This window comes from Heterodontus francisci, chromosome 26 (genome assembly GCF_036365525.1).
Source record: "Heterodontus francisci isolate sHetFra1 chromosome 26, sHetFra1.hap1, whole genome shotgun sequence".
NCBI classification, from domain to species: domain Eukaryota; kingdom Metazoa; phylum Chordata; class Chondrichthyes; order Heterodontiformes; family Heterodontidae; genus Heterodontus; species Heterodontus francisci.
In genome coordinates this window covers 59132309-59156546 of record NC_090396.1, presented here as the reverse complement: position 1 = coordinate 59156546, position 24238 = coordinate 59132309, and the positions used below count along the sequence as shown (strand labels likewise).

General features: G+C 43.4%; 1 protein-coding gene across 4 annotated transcripts in view; it reads left to right on the top strand.

Moving 5' to 3' along the window:
* map2k6 (mitogen-activated protein kinase kinase 6) overlaps positions 1–24238 on the top strand; it is a 193665-nt gene that overhangs the window by 53016 nt on the left and 116411 nt on the right. For all 4 annotated transcript variants that reach the window (XM_068058336.1, XM_068058338.1, XM_068058334.1 and 1 more), the window contains exons 4-7: positions 1597–1710; positions 16328–16447; positions 17954–18070; positions 19603–19654. In XM_068058336.1, the coding sequence (XP_067914437.1) occupies positions 1597–1710; positions 16328–16447; positions 17954–18070; positions 19603–19654 (403 nt within the window). The remainder of the gene's footprint in view (positions 1–1596; positions 1711–16327; positions 16448–17953; positions 18071–19602; positions 19655–24238) is intronic.

The window sequence follows — 24238 nt, the reverse complement described above, 5'->3', positions numbered from 1 at the left end:
GCTAAAGATTTTGGATAAACGTCTCAAAAATAGAGAATACACTCCGTCTCTGGATTTTTTTTTATGTGTTTCATGGGATGTGGGCATTACCACAAATGCCACAAAATACCACAAAATGCAGACCGATTATAGATAGGTTGAGTGAGTGGGCAAAAATCTGGCAGATGGAGTATAATGTGGGAAAATGTAAAGTTGTTCACTTTGGCAGGAAGAATAAAAAAGCAGAGTATTACTTAAATGGAGAACGACTGCAGAATTCCGAGGTGCAGAGGGATCTAGGTGTTCTAGTGCAGGAGTCACAAAAAGTTAGTATACAGGTACAGCAAGTCATAAAAAAGGCTAATGGAATGCGATCCTTTATTACAAGAGGAATTGAAAATAAAAGTAAGGATGTTATGCTTCAGTTATACAGGGCATTGGTGAGACCACATCTCAAATACTGTCTGCAGTTTTGGTTTCTTTATTTAAGGAAGGATGTGAATGCGTTGGAGGGGGTTCAGAGGAGGTTTACCAGATTGATACCTGCAATGAGCAGGTTGTCTTATGAGGAAAGGTTGGACAGACTGGGCTTGTTTTCACTGGAGTTTAGAAGAGTGAGGGGAGACGTGATTGAAGTTTATAAGATCCTGAACGGTCTTGATAAGGTGGATGTGGAGAGGATGTTTGCTCTTGTGGGTGAGTCCAGAACTAGGGGGCACTATTTTAAAATTAGGGGACGACCTTTTAGGACAGAGATGAGGAGAAATTTTATCTCTGAGGGTTGTGCAACTTTGGAACTCTCTGCCTCAGAAGGTGTTGGAGGCGGGGACATTGAATAATTTTAAGGCGGAGGTAGATAGATTCTTGTTAGGCAAGAGAATCAAAGGTTATCGGGGTAGATGGGAATGTGGAATTCGAAGCACAAACAGATCAGCCATGATCTTATTGAATGGCGGAGAAGGCTCGAGGGGCCGAATAGCCTACTTATCCTAATTCGTATGTACTGGCAAGGGTTGTTGCCCATCCCTAATTGCCCTGGATAAGGTAGTGATGGTGAACCCCGTTCTTGAACTGCTGCCATCCATGTTGTATAGGCACACTCGCAGTGCTGTTAGGAAGGGAGTTCCAGGATTTTGATCCAGTGACAGTGAGGGAACAGCGATATAGTTCCAAGACAGGATGGTGTGTGACTTGGAGGGGAACTTGCAGGTGCTGGTGTTGCCTTTGTCCTTCTAGGTGGAAGAGGTCGTGGGTTTGGTTAATAAAGAGCATTGAGTCTTCATTTAACTGAGGATGTGCTTGTGGCCTTAAGTGTACAGGCCATGTTATACACAGCTTCCCTATCAGCAGCAAAATAATACATGGTGTATAAGGTGACATAAGGCAGTGACTTACTATGATCAGCTCCACTGGCAATGCATATCCCCGCTGTGCATTACCTTCTGTCAATTCATTGGCATCTCTTCTCCTCAATTCTATCTGTTTGAATAACCAGCTGCACAGTAATGTGGGATAAAATGTTCTAGTTGAAGATTAGGTCTTCTACAGTGTGCACTGTTCTTTACTGGCTCTGGCTGACTATCGAAGACAATTAAATCCAAGTGTTTGTTTTTGTAGAACTTTGAAGTGAAAGCTGATGACCTGGAGCCGTTATCCGAGCTGGGGCGCGGTGCATATGGGGTCGTGGAGAAGATGCGTCACACACCCAGCGGTACGCTAATGGCTGTAAAGGTAAGGCCAGGTGTCTGAATTGCGGCTCATCTGCGCTTTACTCAAAGGAAGCGAGGATACTGCTGCAGCTAGTGACTGTGCAGTAGTTTAATCTGCAACAAAAACAACAGGAGCTAAAAGCACTTTCATATGGCCAGGTTTCACCTGTCTGCCATAGAGAGCCACCTCTGTGCACGGCTGTTTACACCGTCTGTGCCCCACCGGCTGTTTACACCGTCTGTGCCCCACCGGCTGTTTACACCGTCTGTGCCCCACCGGCTGTTTACACAGTCTGTGCCACCAGCTGTGTGCTGGGCTTCCTGCACTGTAAACACTTGACACCATGGGCAGGATTTTAAACCCCGCCAGGACTGTCAACAGAGGCGGGGTGACACTAAAAATAGCTCTCCCAGTCAGTGTGCCAATTCCCCGGCTCCGTCCCACCCCGGGGCATTTTCCCGGAGGTGGGATGTGGGTGTGGCAGGACTAACCGTTAACAAGTGGTGGAAAGCCAATTCAGGTAATTAATGCTCACTTAAGGCCTATTGAAGGAGGCTGATTGGTATTTTCCAGTTGGCCTCTAGGTCCCCACAGATGCTGGCAGACCGGGGGAGGCAGAGCTCCACGCAGACTGAAGAGGTCCTCTGTGCCAACCTGGGTTCAGCAGCAGCCACAGCCCACCCTGTGGAGGGGCTTCTATCCATGGATGCCCTGATATTGATATTGGATATTGAGTTACAATAACTGTTGGAGAGGCGAAATGGTTTCCTAGCAGCTGAAAACTCTGTCAAGAATTCTTTCAGGGACTTTAATGGAATAAATCGTCTATCCTGTGCTTCATAAGAACATCAAAAATAATGTGGAGGAAAAGATCAGCTGGTCATCACTTTCCCTTCAATTTGGTATTGCCCATTAAACGGAAAAGTTTCCTGAGCACTCTTTCAGTTGCAGTACAATACAGTTTAAGATATTGGATAACTGAACTGCGATGCAATGGATCATATAGTGCCTTCACCATAAAGGAAGACTGTGGCTTGTTCAACCAAGGCAGTCTCTTAGGCAGGGAGGAGAAATTCAGTTACCACCTTGGCGAATTGTTGTTTGCTTTGTGCACTTCTCATTGTTTCCATGTGATTTAGTAAATGATCCTTTGCACGCATTGGCAGCTTTAAAACATAACTATTCGCATAAACATATAATGTTTTAGATTTGTAGCAATTGCTGTGATGCGCTGAGGTCAGGTGCTAATCTGAGTGCAATTCTGTTCTCTCTAATATGGAAATTGATTTTCTTTCTCGTCGTCGTTTATTAACTCGCACTTCATTCCAGATGCATTTTATTGCCCTTTTCTGTTTCTCTGTATTCTTTTGGAAAATGTTATTGCTTTTAGTTTTGATCACAAGACCAGTTTTTCATGTTCCATTACCCAAATTTGTCTGAAAAGAAGCAGCTCATAAAAGTGTTATTTATAGCAGGCAAAGGTAGTTCAACAAATGGTCCGTTTATTACAAATGAAGACAAGCTGGAGACTGCGTTTCTAATTTAAGATAGCTGGGCTGTGTGGAAGTTATGCAAGTTATGATGGCCTTTGACTTAAGGTCCAACATTAACCCTACAACATACAGATTGGAGTAGCCTGTTTTGATTGTGCTATTTATTGGTACATTGTATTGTTTAGCCTGGGATCAGATTAAATTTGCTCTGTTCATCTCCTTCCAGGATATTAATCCAACCGTCTGCCCATTCCAACATCTAGTTGGTATTTAGGAAGGAGAAGCAGGATATAACAATGTCTCGTTATTGCCTGGTGTGCCAATGCTTGAAATATTCAGTCCAGCAATGCCTCCAACTTAAAATTTTCATCCATGCGTTCAAATCCATCCATTTTTTCATTCGTTCCTGGGATGTGGGTGTCACTGTCCAGGGCAACATTTATTGCCCATCCCTAATTGCCCTTGAGAAGCTGGTGCTGAGCTGCCTTCTTGAAACCACTGCAGTCCATGTGGGGTAGGTACACCCAATGTGGCGTTGGGAAAGGAGTTCCAGGATTTTGACCCAGTGACAGTGAATGAACGGTGATATAGTTCCAAGTCAGGATGGTGTATGGCTTGGAGGGGAACTTACAGGTGGTGGTGTTCCCATGCATCTGCTGTCCTTGTCCTTCCAGTTGGTAGAGGTCGCGGGTTTGGAAGGTGCAGTCTGAGGAGCCCTGGTGCATTGCTGCAGTGCACCTTGTAGATGGTACATACTGCTGCCACCGAGCGTCGGTGATGGAGGGAGTGAATGTTTGTGGATGGAGTGCCAATCAAGCGGGCTGCTTTATCCTGGATGGTATCGAGCTTCTTGAGTGTTGTTGGAGCTGCACCCATCCAGGCAAGTGGAGAGTATTCCATCACACTCCTGAATTGTGCCTTGTAGATGGTGGACAGGCTTTGGGGAGTCAGGAGGTGAGTTACTCGCCTCAGGATTCCTAGCCTCTGACCTGCTCTTATAGCCACAGTATTTATATGGCTACTCCAGTTCAGTTTCTGGTCAGGGTAGCTCCCAGGATGTTGATAGTGGGGGGATTCAGTGATCAAAATGCCATTGAATGTCAAGGGGAGATGGTTAGATTCTCTCTTGTTTGAGATGGGCATTGCCTGGCACTTCTGTGGTGTGAATGTTACTTGCCACTTATCAGCCCAAACCTGGATATTGTCCAGGCTTGCTGCATTTCTACACAGACTGCTTCAGTATGTGAGGAATCGTGAATGGTGCTGAACATTGTGCAATCATCAGCGAACATCCCCACTTCTGACCTTATGATTGAAGGAAGGTCATTGATGAAGCAGCTGAAGATGGTTGGGCCTAGGACACTACCTAGAGGAACTCCTGCAATGATGTCCTGGAGCTGAGATGATTGACCTCCAACAACCACAACCATCTTCCTTTGCTCTAGGTATGACTCCAACCAGCAGGCAGCTTTCCCCTGATTCTCATTGACTCCAGTTTTGCTAGGGCTCCTTGATGCCATACTCGGTCAAATGCTGCCTTGATGTCGAGGGCAGTCACTCTCACCTCACCTCTTGAGTTCAGCTCTTTTGTCCATGTTTGGACCAAAGCTGGAATGAGGTCAGGAGCTGGGTGGCCCTGCCGGAACCCAAACTGAGCGTCAGTGAGCAGGTTATTGCTAAGCAAGTGCCGCTTGATAGCACTGTCAGCGACACCTTCCATCACTTCACTGATGATTGAGAGTAGACTGATGGGGCGGTAATTGGCCGGGTTGGATTTGTCCTGCTTACGTGGGCAATTTTCCACATTGCCGGGTAGATACCCGTGTTTTATCTCCAACCCACCCGTACTACTGCGTTCCTCCAATTCTGGCTTCCTGTACGTTCCTGATTTCCTTTGCCCCACCATTGGCGGCCATGCTTTTCATCAGCCTAATCCGTCTGGTCTAGAATTCCCTCCCTAAACCTGTCTGCCTCTCTCTCTCCTCCTTTAAGATACTCCTTGAAATCTTCCCTCTTTGACCAAGCATTTGATCATCTGTCCTAATACCTCCTTATGTGGCTCGGTGTTTTTGTTGTGGTTGTATTCTTTTTGTTCACTAGCACTTTCCTGCTCTGCTACCCCACCACAGCAAACACTAATTGGTTAATTCTGAGAGACTGGTGTTATTTTGTGTCGTGTGGTAATCCATTCCATTACCAAATTCACCCGTATGTTTTTTTTAATGGAAACCAGCAACAATTTTTATAAAGGGACAGATCAAATTAAAATTCAGGCACAACAATTTTTCTTTAAAAACCTTCACCAAATTTTAACCAAGATCCTGTGCCGCTGGTTTCTGAACCATATCTGCGGTGATATTTATACATATATGGGAAGTGATAAATCTCATGGTTAATAAATGAACACTTTGTTGTAACTAAACCAAAAGAAAGAATATGCTTATACCGGACTTGGTATTGACCTTGCCTTCAGCAACCTTTCACACAAACAAAAGCAAGGGTCTGAATTTTTAGGCTGGCACAGAGGTGGGGTGGACGCGAAAATTCGCGCTGCCGGTCAACGTGCGGGTTTGCCAGCTCCATCCCGTTCCCACTGCCATTTTCCTGGAGGCGAGGTGGGGGGTTGTTGGGGGGTGGCTGCGGCAGGGCTATCCGACCACAAGCAGTGGTAGTCAGTTCAGCTTGTTAAAGGCACATTGTCGGAGGCCGACTAGAGGTGTTGGGGAACAGTGCAGCTGCCTGGAGGCGGCCTCCTGGTTGCAGACTTGGAGGGAGGGGGTTGGGGGTGGTCATTCCTCCAGGCAGGCTTAGAAGCCCTCCCTGCCTGCCTGGCTTTAGCTGTGTAGGGGGAATCACTCCATAGTGGTGTCCCAGCTGCTGAAGAAACTTTTTATTTTCAAGTTAAAAAGCTTGGCCAGGGGGTGCCTGCATCTCGGGGTGCCTTCTCTCTCTCTTACCTGAAAAGGCAGCTTGCTCATGCTTCAATGCTGGAGGGCCTCCCAATGGCCCTCCACCTTTGAGAGCCCACCCGCATCCTTAATTGGATGGTGAGTCCGCCCTCTGGCCATTAATTGTCCTATTTGGGGAAAATCGCAGACTGTTCCCGACATAGGGCTGGATTTTGTGGTGCCGGCAGGGCTCCAAGCGCCAGGCCAAGAAGGTGGGGGATCTCTGCTTTGGCCTTTTCAAGCTCCCCCGGCAGGATCTTAAGTTGTTCCAGAACCTTAGTGCCCGGTGCTGGGACTCCCGTTCCTTTAAAGATGGGGATCCCGCCTCCAAGAGCTGGCAGCCAATTGGGGCCAGAGCTCGGCAGTATCAGCAGCACCACTGGGAGTGGCGGCCACTGCCGGTACTGCACGAGGCCTTGGACACAGGCCCAGCGCTGGAACCCTGGACGTAAGTGTGGCAACGTCGCTGGGGCTATTCTGAAAGGGCCCGGCAAAGGCTTGCTGGGAGGGTGGTTATGAAGTGCAGGGGGAGGGGGTCCAGGGAGGTACATTTTTTTTCTGGCAGGGTTCCTCCGTGAGCCACAGATCCTCCACGGAAGAGTCTCCCCCCTCCCCCACACTGGTTAAATCCCAGTGTCGGGATGGTGGGGGGCGAGGCCTTTAAGTGGCCATTAATATGTCACTTAAGGGCCTTATTTGGTCTCTGGGCAGGAAGGCAGTCGTCGGCCTCTCCCGCCCCTGACAAAATCACGGCAACAGGGCGGCGATGAGCCCTCTGCCTCCCATTGTGATGCTATGGGTCCCCCCCCCCCACCGCCTCTGACCCCATCTCAGGGAGGCCCATAAAATCTCTGACCTCCATTTGACCCTAATGGCGGGGTCCTGAAGCCTGCGGGGAAAATCCTGCCCAAGGTTTAAATCGCGTTAAATGGGACTACCATTTTGCCATAATTATAATTTTAGGTTGCGGATGCTCTGAGTCTGAATTTGAATTCCGAATCGAAAGTGAATGTTTGTCCGTTGGTTATATCCTCCTTTAATAATGATAACACTTGTGTGTTCTGTCGCAGTCTTTAAGGTTTCTAGATTTTGAAAGCTAGTTGTTTAATATCTGAAGAATTAGGAGAACGTAATAGAGTGTCTGTAAAGTCTTAAATTCAAAGATTTGATTGAAGTGAGGAGACAAATGGCCGACGCTCCAGGCAAAATATGCACATTTTCTGTAAAATCTCGGGCTAATTTTATTCAGATCTACAAATGACTTCACTCCTGATCTGTGTGAGAATAGATGGGAAAAAATCTCTTGTTGGCTGCTTCTAATGAAATCCTGATGGTTTCCAAACCCTCTGTTCTCATCTTAATCCATTCCAGTATTATGGGAATGATCAGGGACAGGTTGAGCTGGCCAGCAGGAATCCCTGCTTCCCATCTTGTGTTGTGCAGCTAATCTCAGCATTTTCACTGGCTATATTTACTTCACATTCTTTTGTCTAATTGTATTCGTCACTGTCATAGTCATGAGGGTGCATTACTGAATTTAACAATTAACCAGCACATTTAAACCTAATTTACAAAAGGCAAAGCTAATTTGATATAGATAAGTTTTTTTATGAAAACACAGAAAAGCTTTAAGAATGAACTGTTGATGTTCTGCAGAAATAATGTCATTTGTGCCCTGTTAAAGCTGATGTTATTGCTGACCTGTGCCAGGCGAACTGGTTAATGCAACCTGTCATGTGTGTTTGATTACTTTCCTATTAACTGGTATCTCCGAAGGTCTGAGTCTATATCAGGTATTGTTGTGATGTTCCTTAGTTTTTTAAATGTTAATCTTTTGTTTTAACCTCTCCTTTCAACCCCTTTGTGACACGCACTCTGCTGTTAAAGGCATCAAAATACAAGTCAGTCTTTCCTTTAAGCAGCTCAGAAAGTACTTTGCACAAATGACTTCTGAACACTTCTTACAGTGACTGTTGCATTTGCTGACATAACATTAGTTCACAGTAAGATCCAGCAAAGCACAGTAAGATGAATATGTTTGTGGGAGGGTGGGTGTTAATCTGTTAATCGTGTATCAGTTGTTTGATTATATGCAGATTGATGGTGTTAATTGGGGTCTTACTTGAGCACTTATAAGCAGGCATTTACTGAGACTGGTGGAGGGTTTTTGAGTGAGGAGCTACATGTTTGTAATCCTTTTACTCTGTACAATAAATGTGAAACTGAGTAAAGATAGGCTCCAGCATCATTCTTCCATAACAAGCTTTCTGGAGTTCAGCAGGGGATGGTTGCCCAAAGCTGAAGATTGGAAACTAGGAATTTTTTTTTTTTACATAGAAAACTAAAATCTCACGGGCTATTGTAGAAATGATGGCAGAAAGCAAGTGTGAATTTTCAGGGTATGATTACCCTCCGATGTTCTCTGAGTCTGAACCATATGACCAGTGGAAGAATGAAATGAATATGTGGAGATGGGTTACATCTCTACCAAAGAGGAAACAAGGTATGGCCTTGGCATTGTCACTTCCTACCAAAAGTAAAATCAGAAGTAAAGTGTTTTGTGAACGAGATGCTCGTCAGTTGGATCCTGATGAAGGGTTGGATCTTCTGTTAGAATTCTTGGACGAAATTTACAAGAAAGATGATCTATTGAATGCATACGTGGCATGGTCAGACTTTGATAGATTTTGGAAAACAGATGGTTTTCAATGGAGGAATGCATCATGGACTTTAACGGACTGTATAAAACATTGAGGAAATTCAATTTGGAGATCCTTGGTTCAGTAAAAGCTTTTAAATTGCTAGATTGTGCTAGTGTGTTGCATAAGGACAGCCTCCTGGTTCTAACTGGGGTTTGGTTCATGGACGAAGACTCTCTGTTGGATCAGATATCTGCTGCTGTAAAGAAATTCCTGGAGAAAGTCATTTCCTGCAGCCCTGGTAGAACAAACAGGGCATTCTGCGGTGATGCAAAGAATGGAAGACTTGATGTTTACAAGATTTCAGTTACTGGCCACAGGCCTAAGTACAATGGAAGAGTTAAAGATAGGAGGAATGAGGATGAAAGCACCTTTAGCAGTTCTGACTATAACAGAGGAAGACAGAATTGGAACAGCAACCATAGTCAAATGAATCCCAGGAATGCCCAACTAACAGTTAATAGGTGCTTCAGATGTGACTCAAAGTATCATTATTCAATTAGCTGCCCTAAGCAGAGGGGCAGAGTCCTTGAAGTAACACACAATGCAGAGAGTTCAGAGGTAGAATAGGAAGATACTGATAAATCTGAACGCATTGTACTAGTCACAAGGAGTTTTAGTCCTGTGATGAATGTGTTAGTTGCAGATTCGTTCAACTGTGCTGTAATGGATAGTGCTTGCATGTCAACAGTATGTGGAACTAATTTGGTTACAATGTTATCTGGATTCATTTAGTAGTGAGGATCGATGCAAGAGTAAGCAGTATAAAAGTATTACCAGCTTTAGGTTTGGTGATGACAACACATTGAAGTCACTGAAGAGAGTAATAATTCCATGTAAGGTAGCTGGAGTAAGCCCCTTTATCAGTACTGATGTAGTTTCTATTGAGATACCTTTACTCTTGAGTAAGCCTTCAGTAAAAAAGGCACAAATGAAACTTGATGATATAGAGCATGATAAAGCAGTTGTTTTTGTAAAGTCAGTGAATTTGCAGTTAACCCAATCAGGGCATTATTGTACCTCCTTTAACAAAATCTGTGTTTCTAGTGTTAAAGAAGTATTAATGGCATCAGGTGATAAGAATCAGAAAGATAAAAAGCAAATTGTCTTAAAGTTACACAGACAATTTGCTTACCCTTCTTGTCAGAGATTAAAAACCTTCCTAAAAAAGACAGGTGTGATTGATGAAGAATATACAAGGATAATAGAAGAGATTAGTGAAAAGTGTGAAATCTGTAAAAAGTATCGTAGGACACCATCAAGTCCTATTGTCAACCTTCATTGACACATGACTTTAACGAGAATTTACAGGTGTGGGACAAAGACAAGAATATTTTTATTCTACATTTTATAGAGCTAGCAACTAGATTTAAGGCTGCATTTTCCAATGCTGCCACCGAAAGTAAACGATAGCGGTCCCCTCGTGCGTACCGCACGTTGCAGAGCCGCTGCGATATTCAGTGTGGTGGGCCATTTAAATGGTTGGAGCGGACCACCCACCCCGATGACTGCACCTTTGCGCAGGCGCTAATGTCATTTTTAAAGGGTTTCAAGCCCTTCCATTTAATTTCAATATTTAAAGAAATAGGTTTCAAAAAATTTTTTAAACATTTAAATTGCCCCTCTCCCGCCTGCTCAATAACCATGCAATGCATTACTTGCCCTCTTCCCTCCCCTTGCAAAACACTTGCCCCGCTCACCTGTCCTCCCCACCCCCGTACATAAATGTTAAACTCTAAACCCTTCCCATCATCCCCTAAATCAATGAGATTAGTTTGACCCTGCTCCTCCCCCCCACGACCCCTGACGTTGTGGGGGCTGTACAATTCAGCCCTTCGTCTTGCTACAATAATAAAAAGGACAAAGGGGTGATTATAGACAAAAGAATGGAGAAATGGATAGGATCTGGATTTGGCGCACCAGCTAAGTTTCCGACTGGGTGAGGAACTTCAGTTATGAAGATAGACTGGAGAGGTTGGGACTGTTTTCCTTGGAGAGAAGGTTGAGAGAAGATTTGAGAGAGGTGTTTAAAATGATGAGGGAGTCTGGACAGAATGGATAGGGAGAAACTGTTCCCACTCATGAAAATATCGAGAACAAGAGGGCACAGATTTAAAATAATTGGTAAAGGAAGCAAAAGTGACCTGAGGAAAATCTTTTTCACGCAGTGAGTGGTTAAGGTCTGGAATGCGCTGTTTGAGAGTGTGGTGAAGGCAGTCTCAATTGAAGCATTCAAAAAGGAATTAGACTGTTATATGAAAAGGAAGAACGTGCAGGGTTACAGGGAGAAGGCAGGGGAGTGGCACTAAGTGAATTGCTGATTAGGAGATTCAGTGCAAACACGATGGACCGAATGGCCTCCTTCTGCGCTGTAACAATTCTATGATCCTGTGATAATGGAGAGGAATTTGCCAATGATGAGGTCAGAGACGTGTGAAAACATGAACATTATGGTTATCAATACTCCAGCTGAAAGACCTTTCTGTGAAAGGAATCACACAGTGGTTAATGAAATGCTGCATAAAATCTTAGCTGATCAGCCAAACTGCAAGTTGACAACTGCCCTGGGCGGTTCATGCGAAGAATTCGCTTCAGATGGTTGGAGGATCTAGTCCCTATCAATTGGTCTATGGGCAGAATTCCAGATTGCCTTCAGCACTGAGCAATAATCCTCCTGCTCTAGAAGGTACTACAACTAGTTCATTCTTTTCGACATATTTGAAAGTTTTACATGCAGGGAGATGGGCTGAGGTTTTCGAGAAAATTCGGAGAGCTCTGGGGCATCATACAAGGCCATCTACGGTGGAATTTAATTCAGGATATTTGGTGTATTATATAAGAGAGGGTCATAGGGAATGGAAGGGCCCTGGTAAGATAGTCGGTCGTGATAGTTAGACAGTAGTTATCAAGCATGGAAATCAAACTATTAAGGTTCATTCATCGCGATTGATTGGGGTTGATTACAAAATCTCAGAATCTGAGAGGGAAATGAGGCACCTCGTACCTCAAATATTCATGTGTTTTGTGATGAATGTCCTGAGGAGCAGAATGAGGTAGATCAAGGCTTGGATAGTAATGTGAGCGATCATGACGCTCAAGAAAGGGCTATTGCATCCTAAGGACATTTGCCCTGAGTAGGTACTCTGGTGACATATATTCCAGAGGAGTCGAATAGTTGGAAGGATGCAACAATTATGGGATGTGCAGGAAAATCTACAGGCAAGTTTAAATATTTGGATGTTCAGGATGATGGCCAAGAAGCCAGAGCCATGGACTAGCAGAATGGGGTGAAAGAGTGGAGGGTAAGAAAGCGCAGTGCAAGTTCTAATAGTGGGTCTGGAAGTGACTGTTGTGTAAGGAAGCGATCACGGACTGGAGAAAGATCCTCCGATAAAGTGCGAGGGAGACCATCTAGCCGTAGTCCCGAAAGACACCAAAGTGCTAATAGAGGCCATAGTATGAACAGATTCCACAATGAGACGAAGGCTAGAGGGTAGTCTCGGAAAAGAAGTAGTAGCAGAAGTACTTATAACCGTGAAGTTTTAGTGGCTGCAATAAACTTGAGGATAAACTAATTAGAGAAGCAAAACACAAGAACTTAGAAAGTTTGGTGTTTATTCTGAGGTACCAGATAGGGGACAGCCAGCCTTGTCACTTAGATGGATTAGTACTGAAAAAGTCCTTCCCGATGGAACTTATAAGGCTAAAGCGAGGCTAGTTGCGAGGGGTTTTGAAAAGTGACTGGGTGATACCGATGCTAGACTGCACTCTCCCACAGCTGGAAAAGTAATCTTCAAACTCTTTTGGCCACATATTCATGGGAGTGTAGATCCATTGACATAAAAGCCACATTTCTACAAGGTGATACTTTTCAGAGAAAAGTGTATCTGACACCACCTAAAGAGGCAGCAGATGCAGAAGAAAAATTATGGAAACTGAACAAATGTGTCTATGGCCTTAATGATGCTTCCAGGGTGTGGTATTTCTCGGTGAGATCTGTTTTCTGGAAAACTGGTCGTGTTCAACTAAAAGCAGATCCCAAAATCCCACCATGTTTTATTGGTATCATACAGGGAAACTTTCAGGCATCTTAATGATGCACATTGATGATTTCTTATGGGGTAGTACTGTGGATTTTGAGAAATTATGTTAAGATTAGGGCAGATTTTAAGTTTGGGAGTCAGGCTTGTGGGGCCTTTAAATATATTGATTTAGATATTAAGCAGAATAAGTCTAGAATAAGTTTGAATCGATAATCCTATTTAGAGAGTGTTACTCCCATCCTGGTTAATCGTGCTCAGTCATCACGGAAAGATGATGATCTATCTAAAGCAGAGACTGAGTAATTGCGAAGCTTGGTTGGTCAATTAAACTGGCTGTGCTCTCAGACTAGGCCTGATACTAGTTTTGATGTGCTGGAGTTAAGCACGATGATGAAACATCTGAAAGTTGGGATTGTTTTAAGGGCAAATAAAACATTGAAAAAACTAAATCTGGAGAAATGTGTTCTGAAGTCCCCATCCTTAGGTGACCCAAAGAACATGAAACTAATAATTTTTAGTGATGCTTCACATGCTATTCTTGCTGACGGGTATTCGAGTGCAGCTGGCTTCTTAATATTTCTGATGGGTGAAAATGGGAAATGTTGTCCTTTAACTTGGGAGGCTAAGAAAATAAAACGGGTTGTTAAAAGCACTCTAACTGTGGAGGCAGTGGATATGGAGTTCTATTTGTCAAATATTATAGGTGAAATTCTGAACAAGGGATATACTGAAGATAGGATACCCATTGAATGTTATGTGGTTAATCGTTCTTTGTGGAACAATGTTCTCTTCTCTTTGGCCTCCTTATCTCGAGAGACAATGGATAAGCGCCTGGAGGTGGTCAGTGGTTTGTGGAGCAGCGCCTGGAGTAGCTATAAAGGCCAATTCTAGAGTGAAAGACTCTTCCACAGGTGCTGCAGAAAAATTTGTTTGTCGGGGCTGTTACACAGTTGGCTCTCCCCTTGCGCTTCTGTCTTTTTTCCTGCCAACTGCTAAGTCTGTTCGACTCGCCACATTTTAGCCCTGTCTTTATGGCTGCCCGCCAGTTCTGGCGAACGCTGGCAACTGACTCCCACGACTTGTGATCAATGTCACAGGACTTCATGTCGCATTTGCAGACATCTTTAAAGTGGAGACATGGACGGCCGGTGGGTCTGATACCAGTGGCGAGCTCGCTGTACAATGTGTCTTTGGGGATCCTGCCATCTTCCATGCGGCTCACATGTACATTCTACAACAAATGTGAGTGAGAAAAGACCACGTATTGACCTTGCTGGATTGAAACAAATGCTGGAGAGAAAGGAAATCTCCAAACTTAAATGGGTAGATGCAAGTCATCAGCTATCTGATTGTTTCATAAAAAGATATGTTCGTACAAACAAATTGTTAGGGGTGCTTGAGGAGGGGCATCTTGCTATGTAGTACTTTGTCTCCAATATGGAATTTATTTTGAAATGTTGTTTGAGCATATTAATCCACATTGTATTATAAAAGAAAGAAGGGAATCTGTTAATTGTGTATCAATTGTTTGATTATATGCAGGTGGAGGGTGTTAATTGGGATCTTACTTGAGCACTTATAAGCAGACACTTACTGAGACTGGTGGAGGGTTTTGAGTGAGGAACTACACCTCTGTAATCCTTTGCTCTGCACAGTAAATGTGAAACTGGATAAAGATAGGCTCCAGCATTATCCTTCCATAACAAGCTTTCTGGAGTAAGCAGGGGAGATAGGCAGAAAAAGGAAGAATGCCCCCCAGAAATTAACAACTCAAAAAGTCTCTCTGGGAATGGAAGGGTCAGATTCCTTTAGTGTAAATTTAGTTGATAAATGGATTTGTTTCAGACAGATGCTCCACTTTATTTATTACAGTTGTTAAGTGTTATTATTTAATTTCTGTGAGTCATTGTAACAGGGTTCAGTTATTTACTGTTGGAACGGTGACCTCTGCTGTGGGGGCTGTGTTTTCAGTAATTTAGTTTCACAGTGTGCACGCAGCCATTGAACGCTCTTCCGACGCTGACTTGCACTGAATGGTAAAATAACATCATCCCATTGTGTCAGTCCCTTTATCTGGCTTTTTAATGGAAGTTTTCTTACGCTGGTGAACTGTTAGGAAAACACAGATGTTCTGATAATGGAAAAAATTACGAGCAGGATAATCGAGACCATTCCAAGGTTTAGATCATTGAATTATGGAGAGAAAATAAAGGATGGGGGAGAAGAGTGAAAAAGGGGACATGATTTAGGTTTTTTTGAATAATGCTGAGACTGGATGAGGGCACTATTTTGTACAATAGTGTATAAACTTATATGGGCTTCTGCACTTGCAGGAAGGTACAGAAAGAAAGTGCACACAGTCGTGCACCAAGCAGCAAAGGAGAGGTTCACTGATTTCCTTAATATCTTTGCTGACACTCCCTCACCAACCTCCCACCCCAACAGTAAAGTCCACGTTTAAATAGTTTCCAATATTGAGGAAAAAGAGAGTTCACATCAAGAAAAACAAATATCATAGTTCACTTTCGGTTTATTAAGAAACATTTGAAACAATGGGGTAGGATTTACAAGAGTTAATCAATCAGTTGTGTAAGAATAAAGGCAGGATGTATAAATATTTTATTTCAGACAGTGAATTATCTGGTGAGCAGCTTGTTTAAAAATAACTACTCTATGCAATTGAATATTGATTTGAAGTGATTGAATGCAATGTGCAATATGCATTTTTTGCATCATATTATATGACATAATGGCATCCATGTATTGCCGGCTGAGGGTAACGTTCACATCCAGTGAATGCTTTGTGTGTATTATAACTCTGTATATTGTGTGTTTTTTACATGTCTATCTAAAATCCCTCATTTCAATACAATTTGCCATTTGTTTTTCACAGTTGTTTCTATGTTAACAGTTGGATAGTGAACTTTCTCTTAGCAGTGAAATTTTATCTGCGAATGCAGAAGTTAACATAGAACCATAGAATGATGCAGCACGGTAGGAGGCCATTTGGTCCATCATGCTTGTGCTAGCTCTGTGAAAGAGCTGTCCAATTAGTCCCATTCCCCTGCTTTTTTCCCCATAGCCCTGCAAATTAAGGCTTTGTCGTTAACTGTTTTGTTGGAGCAGGCTTGCTGCTCGAAGAGACTTCAAGCAAGTACAAAATTCAGCATTGTAGGTGTGTGTATGTGGAGGAAGAACCATTGAGTCCTTTTGTTTAAATTGTCGAAAGCTGTGCAGTATTAAAAACAATGTCAGGGTTCTATGGGGAAATCATTGTGCGTGTTGCCCAGCTGAGACACTGTGCAATGCTGTAATTAATTGACATCGGCCAATGGTGACTTTTGACTTGCTGAGAGAACGGCTCTCTGAGATGTCACACCAAAATTAACGATCTTGAGCCTTTCCCTCTGCTTTTCCCTCTACTTTGTAATGCCCTAATGTCTTATCTTTTCCAGAGGATCCGTGCTACAGTGAATAGCCAAGAGCAGAAGCGGTTGCTGATGGACCTTGATATTTCCATGCGTACCGTAGACTGTCCCTTCACTGTTACTTTTTATGGAGCACTTTTTCGTGAGGTAATTCTGCTGGCCTTGTGTCTTGGGTGTGGGCGGGGTGAGTGAGGTTCCAATTTTATAAGCCCCTAAGACAGACCATCACATTTTCACAGTATTTTGTACTAAAGTATAAAAATTGCAATTAGAAGTTGCACCAGCTGGTGTACAAACCCAATATTTGCAATCGATATACTTCTGTTTAAGTCACAGATGACATTTTAACAGTGATTCCAGCTGCCATATTGGGCGTTGGGAAAACAACAAAACTTTATCCTGGTTAAATATAATCTAACTTCTCTCCCCATTCGAACCTTTCACTGTGTGTTTATTTTGCAACTCTGACTTTCCAACACGTTTCTGTTCAAACAGTTCCAAAGCTTCCCATTCCATTCATAATTGCTTGGTTCTTGAGGTTTAATCAGAAACTACAGTTTTAATGTTTCTTGGTATCATAGAATCATAGAAACTTACAGCACAGGAAGAGGCCATTTGGCCCCTCGTGTCTGTGCTGGCTCTTTGAAAGAGCACTCCTGCTTAGTCACACATCCATTGGCTAAATGTCTAGCTTAGGGGCTTGTAAGATGAACTGTTGGAATATGTCCCATGTTGGTGCCCAGCCCAACAGCCATGTTTGTTGATGTCTCAGTATATTCTGACAACACTTCATCTACAGATGAGTCACATGATAACATGACCTGTGCTCTGCATTTTTGGAGAGATGTGGAGAGGACATGACCCCCTCTACAATTATAAAATTGGCTGCATACAGCTCAATAAAATTCTTTACTTGCTGCTTTTAAAATACAGCAATGTGCTTGAACATCTAAGTCTAGGAGTTCCTAATTAATTTTCTGGCAAAAAATTGTCTTACCACATTGAAATTGTATTCCCTGTTATTGATCATTTTATTGTTCAAGTATTGTTTTGGCCATTTATTGTGCTGTTCTTCAAAAAAAGGTTTGATTTAGATTTTGATACTTTTTCCTCAGCTCTGGAATTCCCTCCTTAAACCTCTCCGATTCTCTAACTCTCTTTCTTCCTTTTGGACTGTCCTTAAAACCCATCTCTTCGGCCAAGTTTTTGGCCGTCTACCCTAATTATCGCCTTATGTGTGTCGGTGTCAAATTTTGCTTTATAACTCTCCTGTTTTATTATGTTAAAGGTGCTCTATAAATATAAGTTGTTGTTTTCCATTGGATGGTTGACTCTACAGTTTGGTGATGTAAAAAGTTTCCAGTTCTTCCAAACTGATGGTGAGTTTGCAGCTTGGCCATGCGGCTCGTAGGGATGGGCTGAAAGGGGAATTTCGTAGCCAAAATCTTCACCTTTTATCAGTTTGAGGCCCTGGCATAGCCAAGTTTCAGCTTCAAAGCCAAGTAGAATGACCAAGGCTTGAAGAATTTATCACGCCTCTTCCACATAAGATCTTACGAGTGCTTATTTCCTTCAGTATAACTACAATCTTGATGGTTTGTTTGTGTGTGTACATGAAACTATTGAGGCTTTATTTGTTTCCCTTTCTTGCAGGGTGATGTGTGGATTTGCATGGAGCTAATGGACACATCGCTGGACAAGTTCTATAAACAAGTGATAGACAAAGGCATGACTATCCCTGAAGACATTTTAGGAAAAATAGCAGTTTCTGTGAGTCCCTTTTTACTATTGTTAGCTCCTTCTGTGTCACATTCCATCTGCACCCGCAGATAAAATCTATTCATTAATTAACAGATGAAGATCCCGATACTTTGGGGATGGGTTGGGAGGTGGGAAGACCTGCAAAATGGCACAGGAAAGCGTTGGGGCGGGGGGAGGGTGCCAGACGTCTTCCTGCTGCCATGCCATTTTGCCAGCATCGATGAAGGTGGCAGATCGGCCAGCTGCCTGGAGCCCAAGTGCGCCACTTAAATGGCCAATTAACAGCCACTGTCTGCCTTTGCGGGCATTTTAACCCACATTGGTGTAGGGTGGCCTGCTTTGTGGGGAAAGCGCCCAGTGAAACCTGACAGCCTGTGAGCGGGCACACCCCCAACACTTTCCTGTGCCATTTTGCCAGCCCTCCTGCCTCACAGCCCCTTGCCAAAGGCCTGGTAAAATTCTGGTCCATGTCTTTTTGTGTTCTTTCCATGTTGGAATTTTAATTTGAGGCAACGTAGCATTCCCTATTCCAATGTAGTTAATGGAAGACTAACCCCAATTATGTACTTTTCTTCTTCCAGTCTTTCTGGAGTTTTCAAGCTTGCATTAAATTAACTCCCCCTGTGGACTGAATTTAATCAACAGCATCCCATAGTTTAAAAGACAAATTGTGCTACTGTATCACTCCATGGATTTTAAGGAGCCCTCGATGTCTGGATTCGTGGTGGGGGTGGCCTGCAGATGGCCCCCGGATGAGGCTCGCCACGGACCTTGATGCTGGCAGGGCCCGGCCCGATCCTCCCAGGGGTGGCAAGGCACCATGGTGGCAACCCTGCCGCTGGGTGACGGGACCACAATTTGAATAGTCAAATCAATTAAAATAATTAATTTAAATATACTCACCCCTCCTCTGCAGCCTGGCGGCCGGCACTCCCGCACCTTCAGATCCCCATCTGGGCAAATGAGGTGCAACACTGGTGGGGACTGGGGAGGAAGTAAGTTTATCAATGTTGGGGGCGGGGGGGGAAACAGGGTCAAATTAACAACTTGGTTGTAGGGGATGGTGGGAAGGTTTGTAGTTTAAAGTTTGTGCAGTTGAGGGAGTGGGGGGCGCGGGGGGAGACGATCAAATGGTAACGGTAAGTGTTTTTGGTGGGGTGGGGAGGAGGGCAAATAATTTAATTGTTTTTGAACGGGTGAGAGAGGGGCAAAAGAAATGTATTTATTTAGTTTAATTCAATCTATCTCTTAAGTATTTAAATAAGCTGGTAGGGCTAACAGCCCTTTAAAAATGGTGTAAGCACCTGAGCACCTGCACACAGGCAGCTGACGCCATTGCTGGGCACGGACAGCCCGTCCCTTCCACGTGATCAGGGAGGGGGGAGGGGGGGGGAGGCGGCAGCCCTGGCTATTTAAATGAGCCGCCGCACTTGAGATTTCGGCGGCTCTTTGGTGTGCAGCCCATGCAGGTGGGCTGCCATTTCTGAAGGCGTGAGCTTTTAAAATCTAGCCCATAGTCTTGTCGCTGACTTGTTTTGCAGATCGTGAAGGCCTTAGAGCATCTACACAGCAAGCTGTCTGTGATACATAGAGGTACGTGCCTGATATTAATCCTTTTAAATACTGAACTGCCCTCAACAGTCTGCCTGGGTATGCAAAAGGGCAAGAATGAAGTGGGAATAGTTTGATAAAATTGGGTCTAATATGAGATTTGAGAATTCATATGAGAGTTAAAAGATTTAGTGAGATTGCTATCATTGCAGTAACAGTCTCGCTTTGCTTCCTTTGGGAGAGCTGGGCAATGGTTTTGTCGCTTTCCAAATAGTGATGCAATACAGTTTTGCTCTTTCTCCCTCTTTAACGCACTGCTGCTCAGTACAATCTATTTTTGTTTCATACTATATTATCAAAGTCTTTGAACTGTTCACTTTAAATTGCCTTCAGTAAAATCTAGTATGAGAGTTGCTTGCTCAGAAATCCCGTTGCAAAAACACCACAACGAGAAAAATAGAAGCACAAAGGTGCCAAGAAAGTAACCCTGTAGGTATAAACCTGGGGCAAGAAGCACCGATTTGTAGAGCACCATGTCCTGCACCCCAAGTGGGCCTGAAAAATATACAACCAAAAATCGGATCAGGCAATTTTTCAGGTGGCTGCCTAAAACAGGCATTGGGCCCCTTGTGTGTGCTGATGAGGGGTCCTACCACCTGTTTAAGAACACTTACAAGAAATCGGGCAGCCCTGAGCTGATCAGTCTTGTTCCTACCTCACCTCCGGTTCCTGGAACAGGGCTGCAGCCTAACCAGTCGTTGCCACGGAGAAGGTAACTGAAATTAAGTAAGTAATTCTGTGGAGACAGGAGGAACGGGAGGGTGCTCCTCCCGATTCCACAGTACTTTTGCCAACTGCAATCAGCCCCCTAACTATCAGCTCTCCAACCCAGGCTTCTGAGACTTACAGGCGAAGTTGGTGACCTTAGATTGAATGCTGAACTTACTGGGGGGAGCAGAACAGGCACCAGCAGTTCACACTGAATGTTTGGATGAGGCCCAATGACTCTGCCTTCGGGTGCTGGGATCATTCCCTGCGCCCATTTATCGCATTAAAAATGGCCTCAGGGAATTTCTAGGTTTGCTGAATTTACACAATGTGGTAGATCTAAAATTTTATATACTCTACACTGATCGCAGCAAAGCATCCCCCTCTGGGCAGGATATATTATCGTCTCAACAGGAAGGGTGGACATGGTGAGTTTCTATGCAGTTTCAATGTAATTAAGATTGAGTAACCTCAAACATACTGATCCATCCTGTTGGTGTAAGCAGAATATCTATGATTGTAATAAGCACTTCTCCAAGACTAATCAACTAACCTTGCCTATGACACTGATAGATGGTGTTTGGAAAATGTGATATTTTATTCAACTGGTAGCTCTTTTATATGCTGAAATGCATGGAGAGTGTAGATATCAGCAGACTATTTCATAAAATCATAGAAAGTTACAATATGGAAGGAGGCCATTCGGCCCATCGTGTCTGTACCAGCAGACAAGTAGCCACCCAGCCTAATCCCACTTTCCAGCTCTTGGTCCATATCCTTGTAGGTTATGGCACTTGCAGTGCATATCCAAGTAGCTTTTAAATATTATGAGGTTTTCTGCCTCTACCACCCTTTCAGGCAGTGAGTTCCAGAGTGTCACCACCCTCTGGTGAAAAAATTCCCCTCAAATCCCCTCTAAACCTCCTACCTCTTACCCTCAATCTATGCTCCCTGGTTATGGACCCCTCAACCAAGGGGAATAGGTCCTTCCTCTCCACTCTATCTAGACCCCTCATAATTGTATACTCTTCAATTAGGTGTCCCCTCAGCCTCCTCTGTTCCAAAGAAAACAACCCTAGTCTATCCATTCTTTCCTCATAACTTAAATGCTCCATACAGGCAACATCCTCATAAATCTCCTCTGTATCCTCTCTTGTGTAATCACATCTTTCCTATCGTGCAGTGACCAGAACTGCACGCAGTACTCAAGTTGTGGCCTAACTAGTGTTTTATACAGTTCCAACATAACCTCCCTGCTCTTATATTCTATGCTTTGGCTAATAAAGGCAAGTATCCCGTATGCCTCCTTGACCACATTATCTACCTGTCCAGCCACCTTCAGGGATGTGTGAACATGCACTTCAAGATCCCTCTGTGCCTTTACACTTCTCAGTATCCTACCACTTATTGTATTCTCTTGCCTTGTTAACCTTCCCCAAATGCATAACATCACACTTCTCCAGACTGTACTCCATTTGCCACAGTTCTGTCCACCTGACTAGTCCATTGATATCTTCCTACAGTCTGCAGCTTTCTTCATCATTATCAACCAAATGGCCAATTTTTGTATCGTCTGCAAACTTCTTAATCTCACCAATTGTGCCAATTGTGACCTTATCAAAAGCCTTGCTAAAATCCATGTAGACTACATCAAACGCACTACCCTCATCAACCCTCCTTGTTATCTCCTCAAAAAATTCAATCATCTTAATTAGACACAATCTTCCCTTAACAAATCCGTGCTGACTGTCTTCATTTAGAAAGACGAGGATTAATTAAAGATTTATCCTGTTCCTCAGAATTTTTTCTAAGAATTGTCCCACCACTGAGGTTAGGCTCACTGGTCTGTAATTACTCCGTCTATCCCTTTCTCCCGTTTTAAACAATGGTACAATGTTAGCTGTCCTCCAGTCCTCTGGTATCACACTTGTAGCCAGAGAGGATTGGAAAATGATGGTCAGAGCCTCCACTATTTCTTCTCTTGCTTCCCTTAACAGCCTAGGATTCATTTCATCCAGACCTGGGGATTGATCCACTTTCAAAGATGTTAAACTCCTTAATACTTCTTCTCTCACTATGTTAATTTCATCTAATATTTCAAACCTCTTCTCCCATTTTGCAATATCTGTAATGTCCCTCTCTTGTGAAAACAGATGCAAAGTATTCATTAAGAACCATATCCACATTCTCCGCCCCCACAGGTTACCCTTATGGTCCCTAATAGGCTCAACTCTTCCTTTAATTGTTTTCCTGCTCTTTATGTATTTATTTAAAAAAAAATTGGGTTTTCCTTGATTTTACTTGTCAATACTTTTTTCATGTCCTCTCTTTGCTTTCCGAATTTCCCTTTTAATTTCGCCCCTACACTTTTATACTCTCCAGGTTTTCTGCAGTATTGAGCCCTCGGTATCTGTCATGAGCTTCCCTTTTTTTTATCCTCTCCTTTAAGCCCCTTGACATCCAGGGGGCTCTGGATTTGTTAGTTCCATTCTTTTTCTTTAAGGGAGCATACTTGCTATGAACCCTCAATATCTCTTCCTTGAATGCCTCCCACTGATCTGACACTGATTTATCTTCAAGTAGCTGTTTCCAGTCTGTTTTAACTAAATCATATCTCTGCTTAGTAAAATTAGCTTTTCCCCATTGGGAACTTTTATTCCTGGTTTAACTTTGTCCTTTTCCATACCTACCTTAAATCTAACTGAATTATGATGACTTCCACCAAAGTACTCCCCAACTGGATACCCCTTCCACTTGCCCAGCTACATTCTCTAAAACTAAGTCCAGAGCCACTTCCTCTCTTGTTGGGCTTGCTATGTACTGGCTAAAAAAATTTCTCCTGAATGCATTTCCGCTCTCTCTGTACATTTCACACTAATTCTATCCCAGTTAATAATAGGGGTAGTTGAAATCCCCCAGCATTACTGCTCTATTGGTTTTGCACTTCTCAGAGATTTTTCTACATATTCTTTTATTTCCCTCTGACTGTTTGGGGCCTAAAGCACACTCCCAGTGGTATGATAGTCCCTTTTCTGTTCTTCAGTTCAACGCGTACAGCCTCCTTTGATGATCCTTCTACCACATCATTGCTACTCACAGCTATAATAGCATCTTCAGTCAATATTGCTACCCACCCCCCCCCCCCACTCTTTTTTATCCCCTTCTCTATCTCGTCTGAAAACCCTGTAACCAGGAATGTTGAGCTGCCATTCCTACCCTTTTTTTCAGCCATGTCTCAGTAATAGCTGTAATATGATACTCCCACGTAAAATTGTGCTCTCCGCTCATCTGCCTTATTCCATAGAATTCTTGCATTGAAGTAGATACCTTTTAGCACTGCCAAACTCCTTTGTTGTCTACTTTCTAGCCTTTGTTTCAAACACACTTAGTAATTGCCTTCCATTTCCAAATTTTCTTCTCTCCCTTTCGAATCTACCCTCAGGTTTCCATCCCCCTGGCCTATGAATGCTAAGTTGTGAGTTCAAAATTGTCAAGGATTCAAGTTATCAAATTATGTGTGGGCAATCAAGTGCTCCATGATTCCAGTTCTGCTAGTACTATTCAACTGCATAGATTATAACATGTGTTATGACCAGGTGAGGAGGGGGGGTCTCGGGCATCCCTTTCGTCACTTCTCCGGTTTGACCGCAACAGGGTTTATCCTTTTTTTTTAAACACAGTGATTTAACTTACCACTTCAGTGAGCACTTGCTCCTGTTTTTCTAATATAATTGCCAAAGAACCAAACAGACAGGTTTTATTGAGATTAGACCAGAAAGATGTAAGTTTATTATTCTTGACACTTACTAAATTACTAAAATAGCTATGCATCCACGTTCACACGAGAGACACACACAT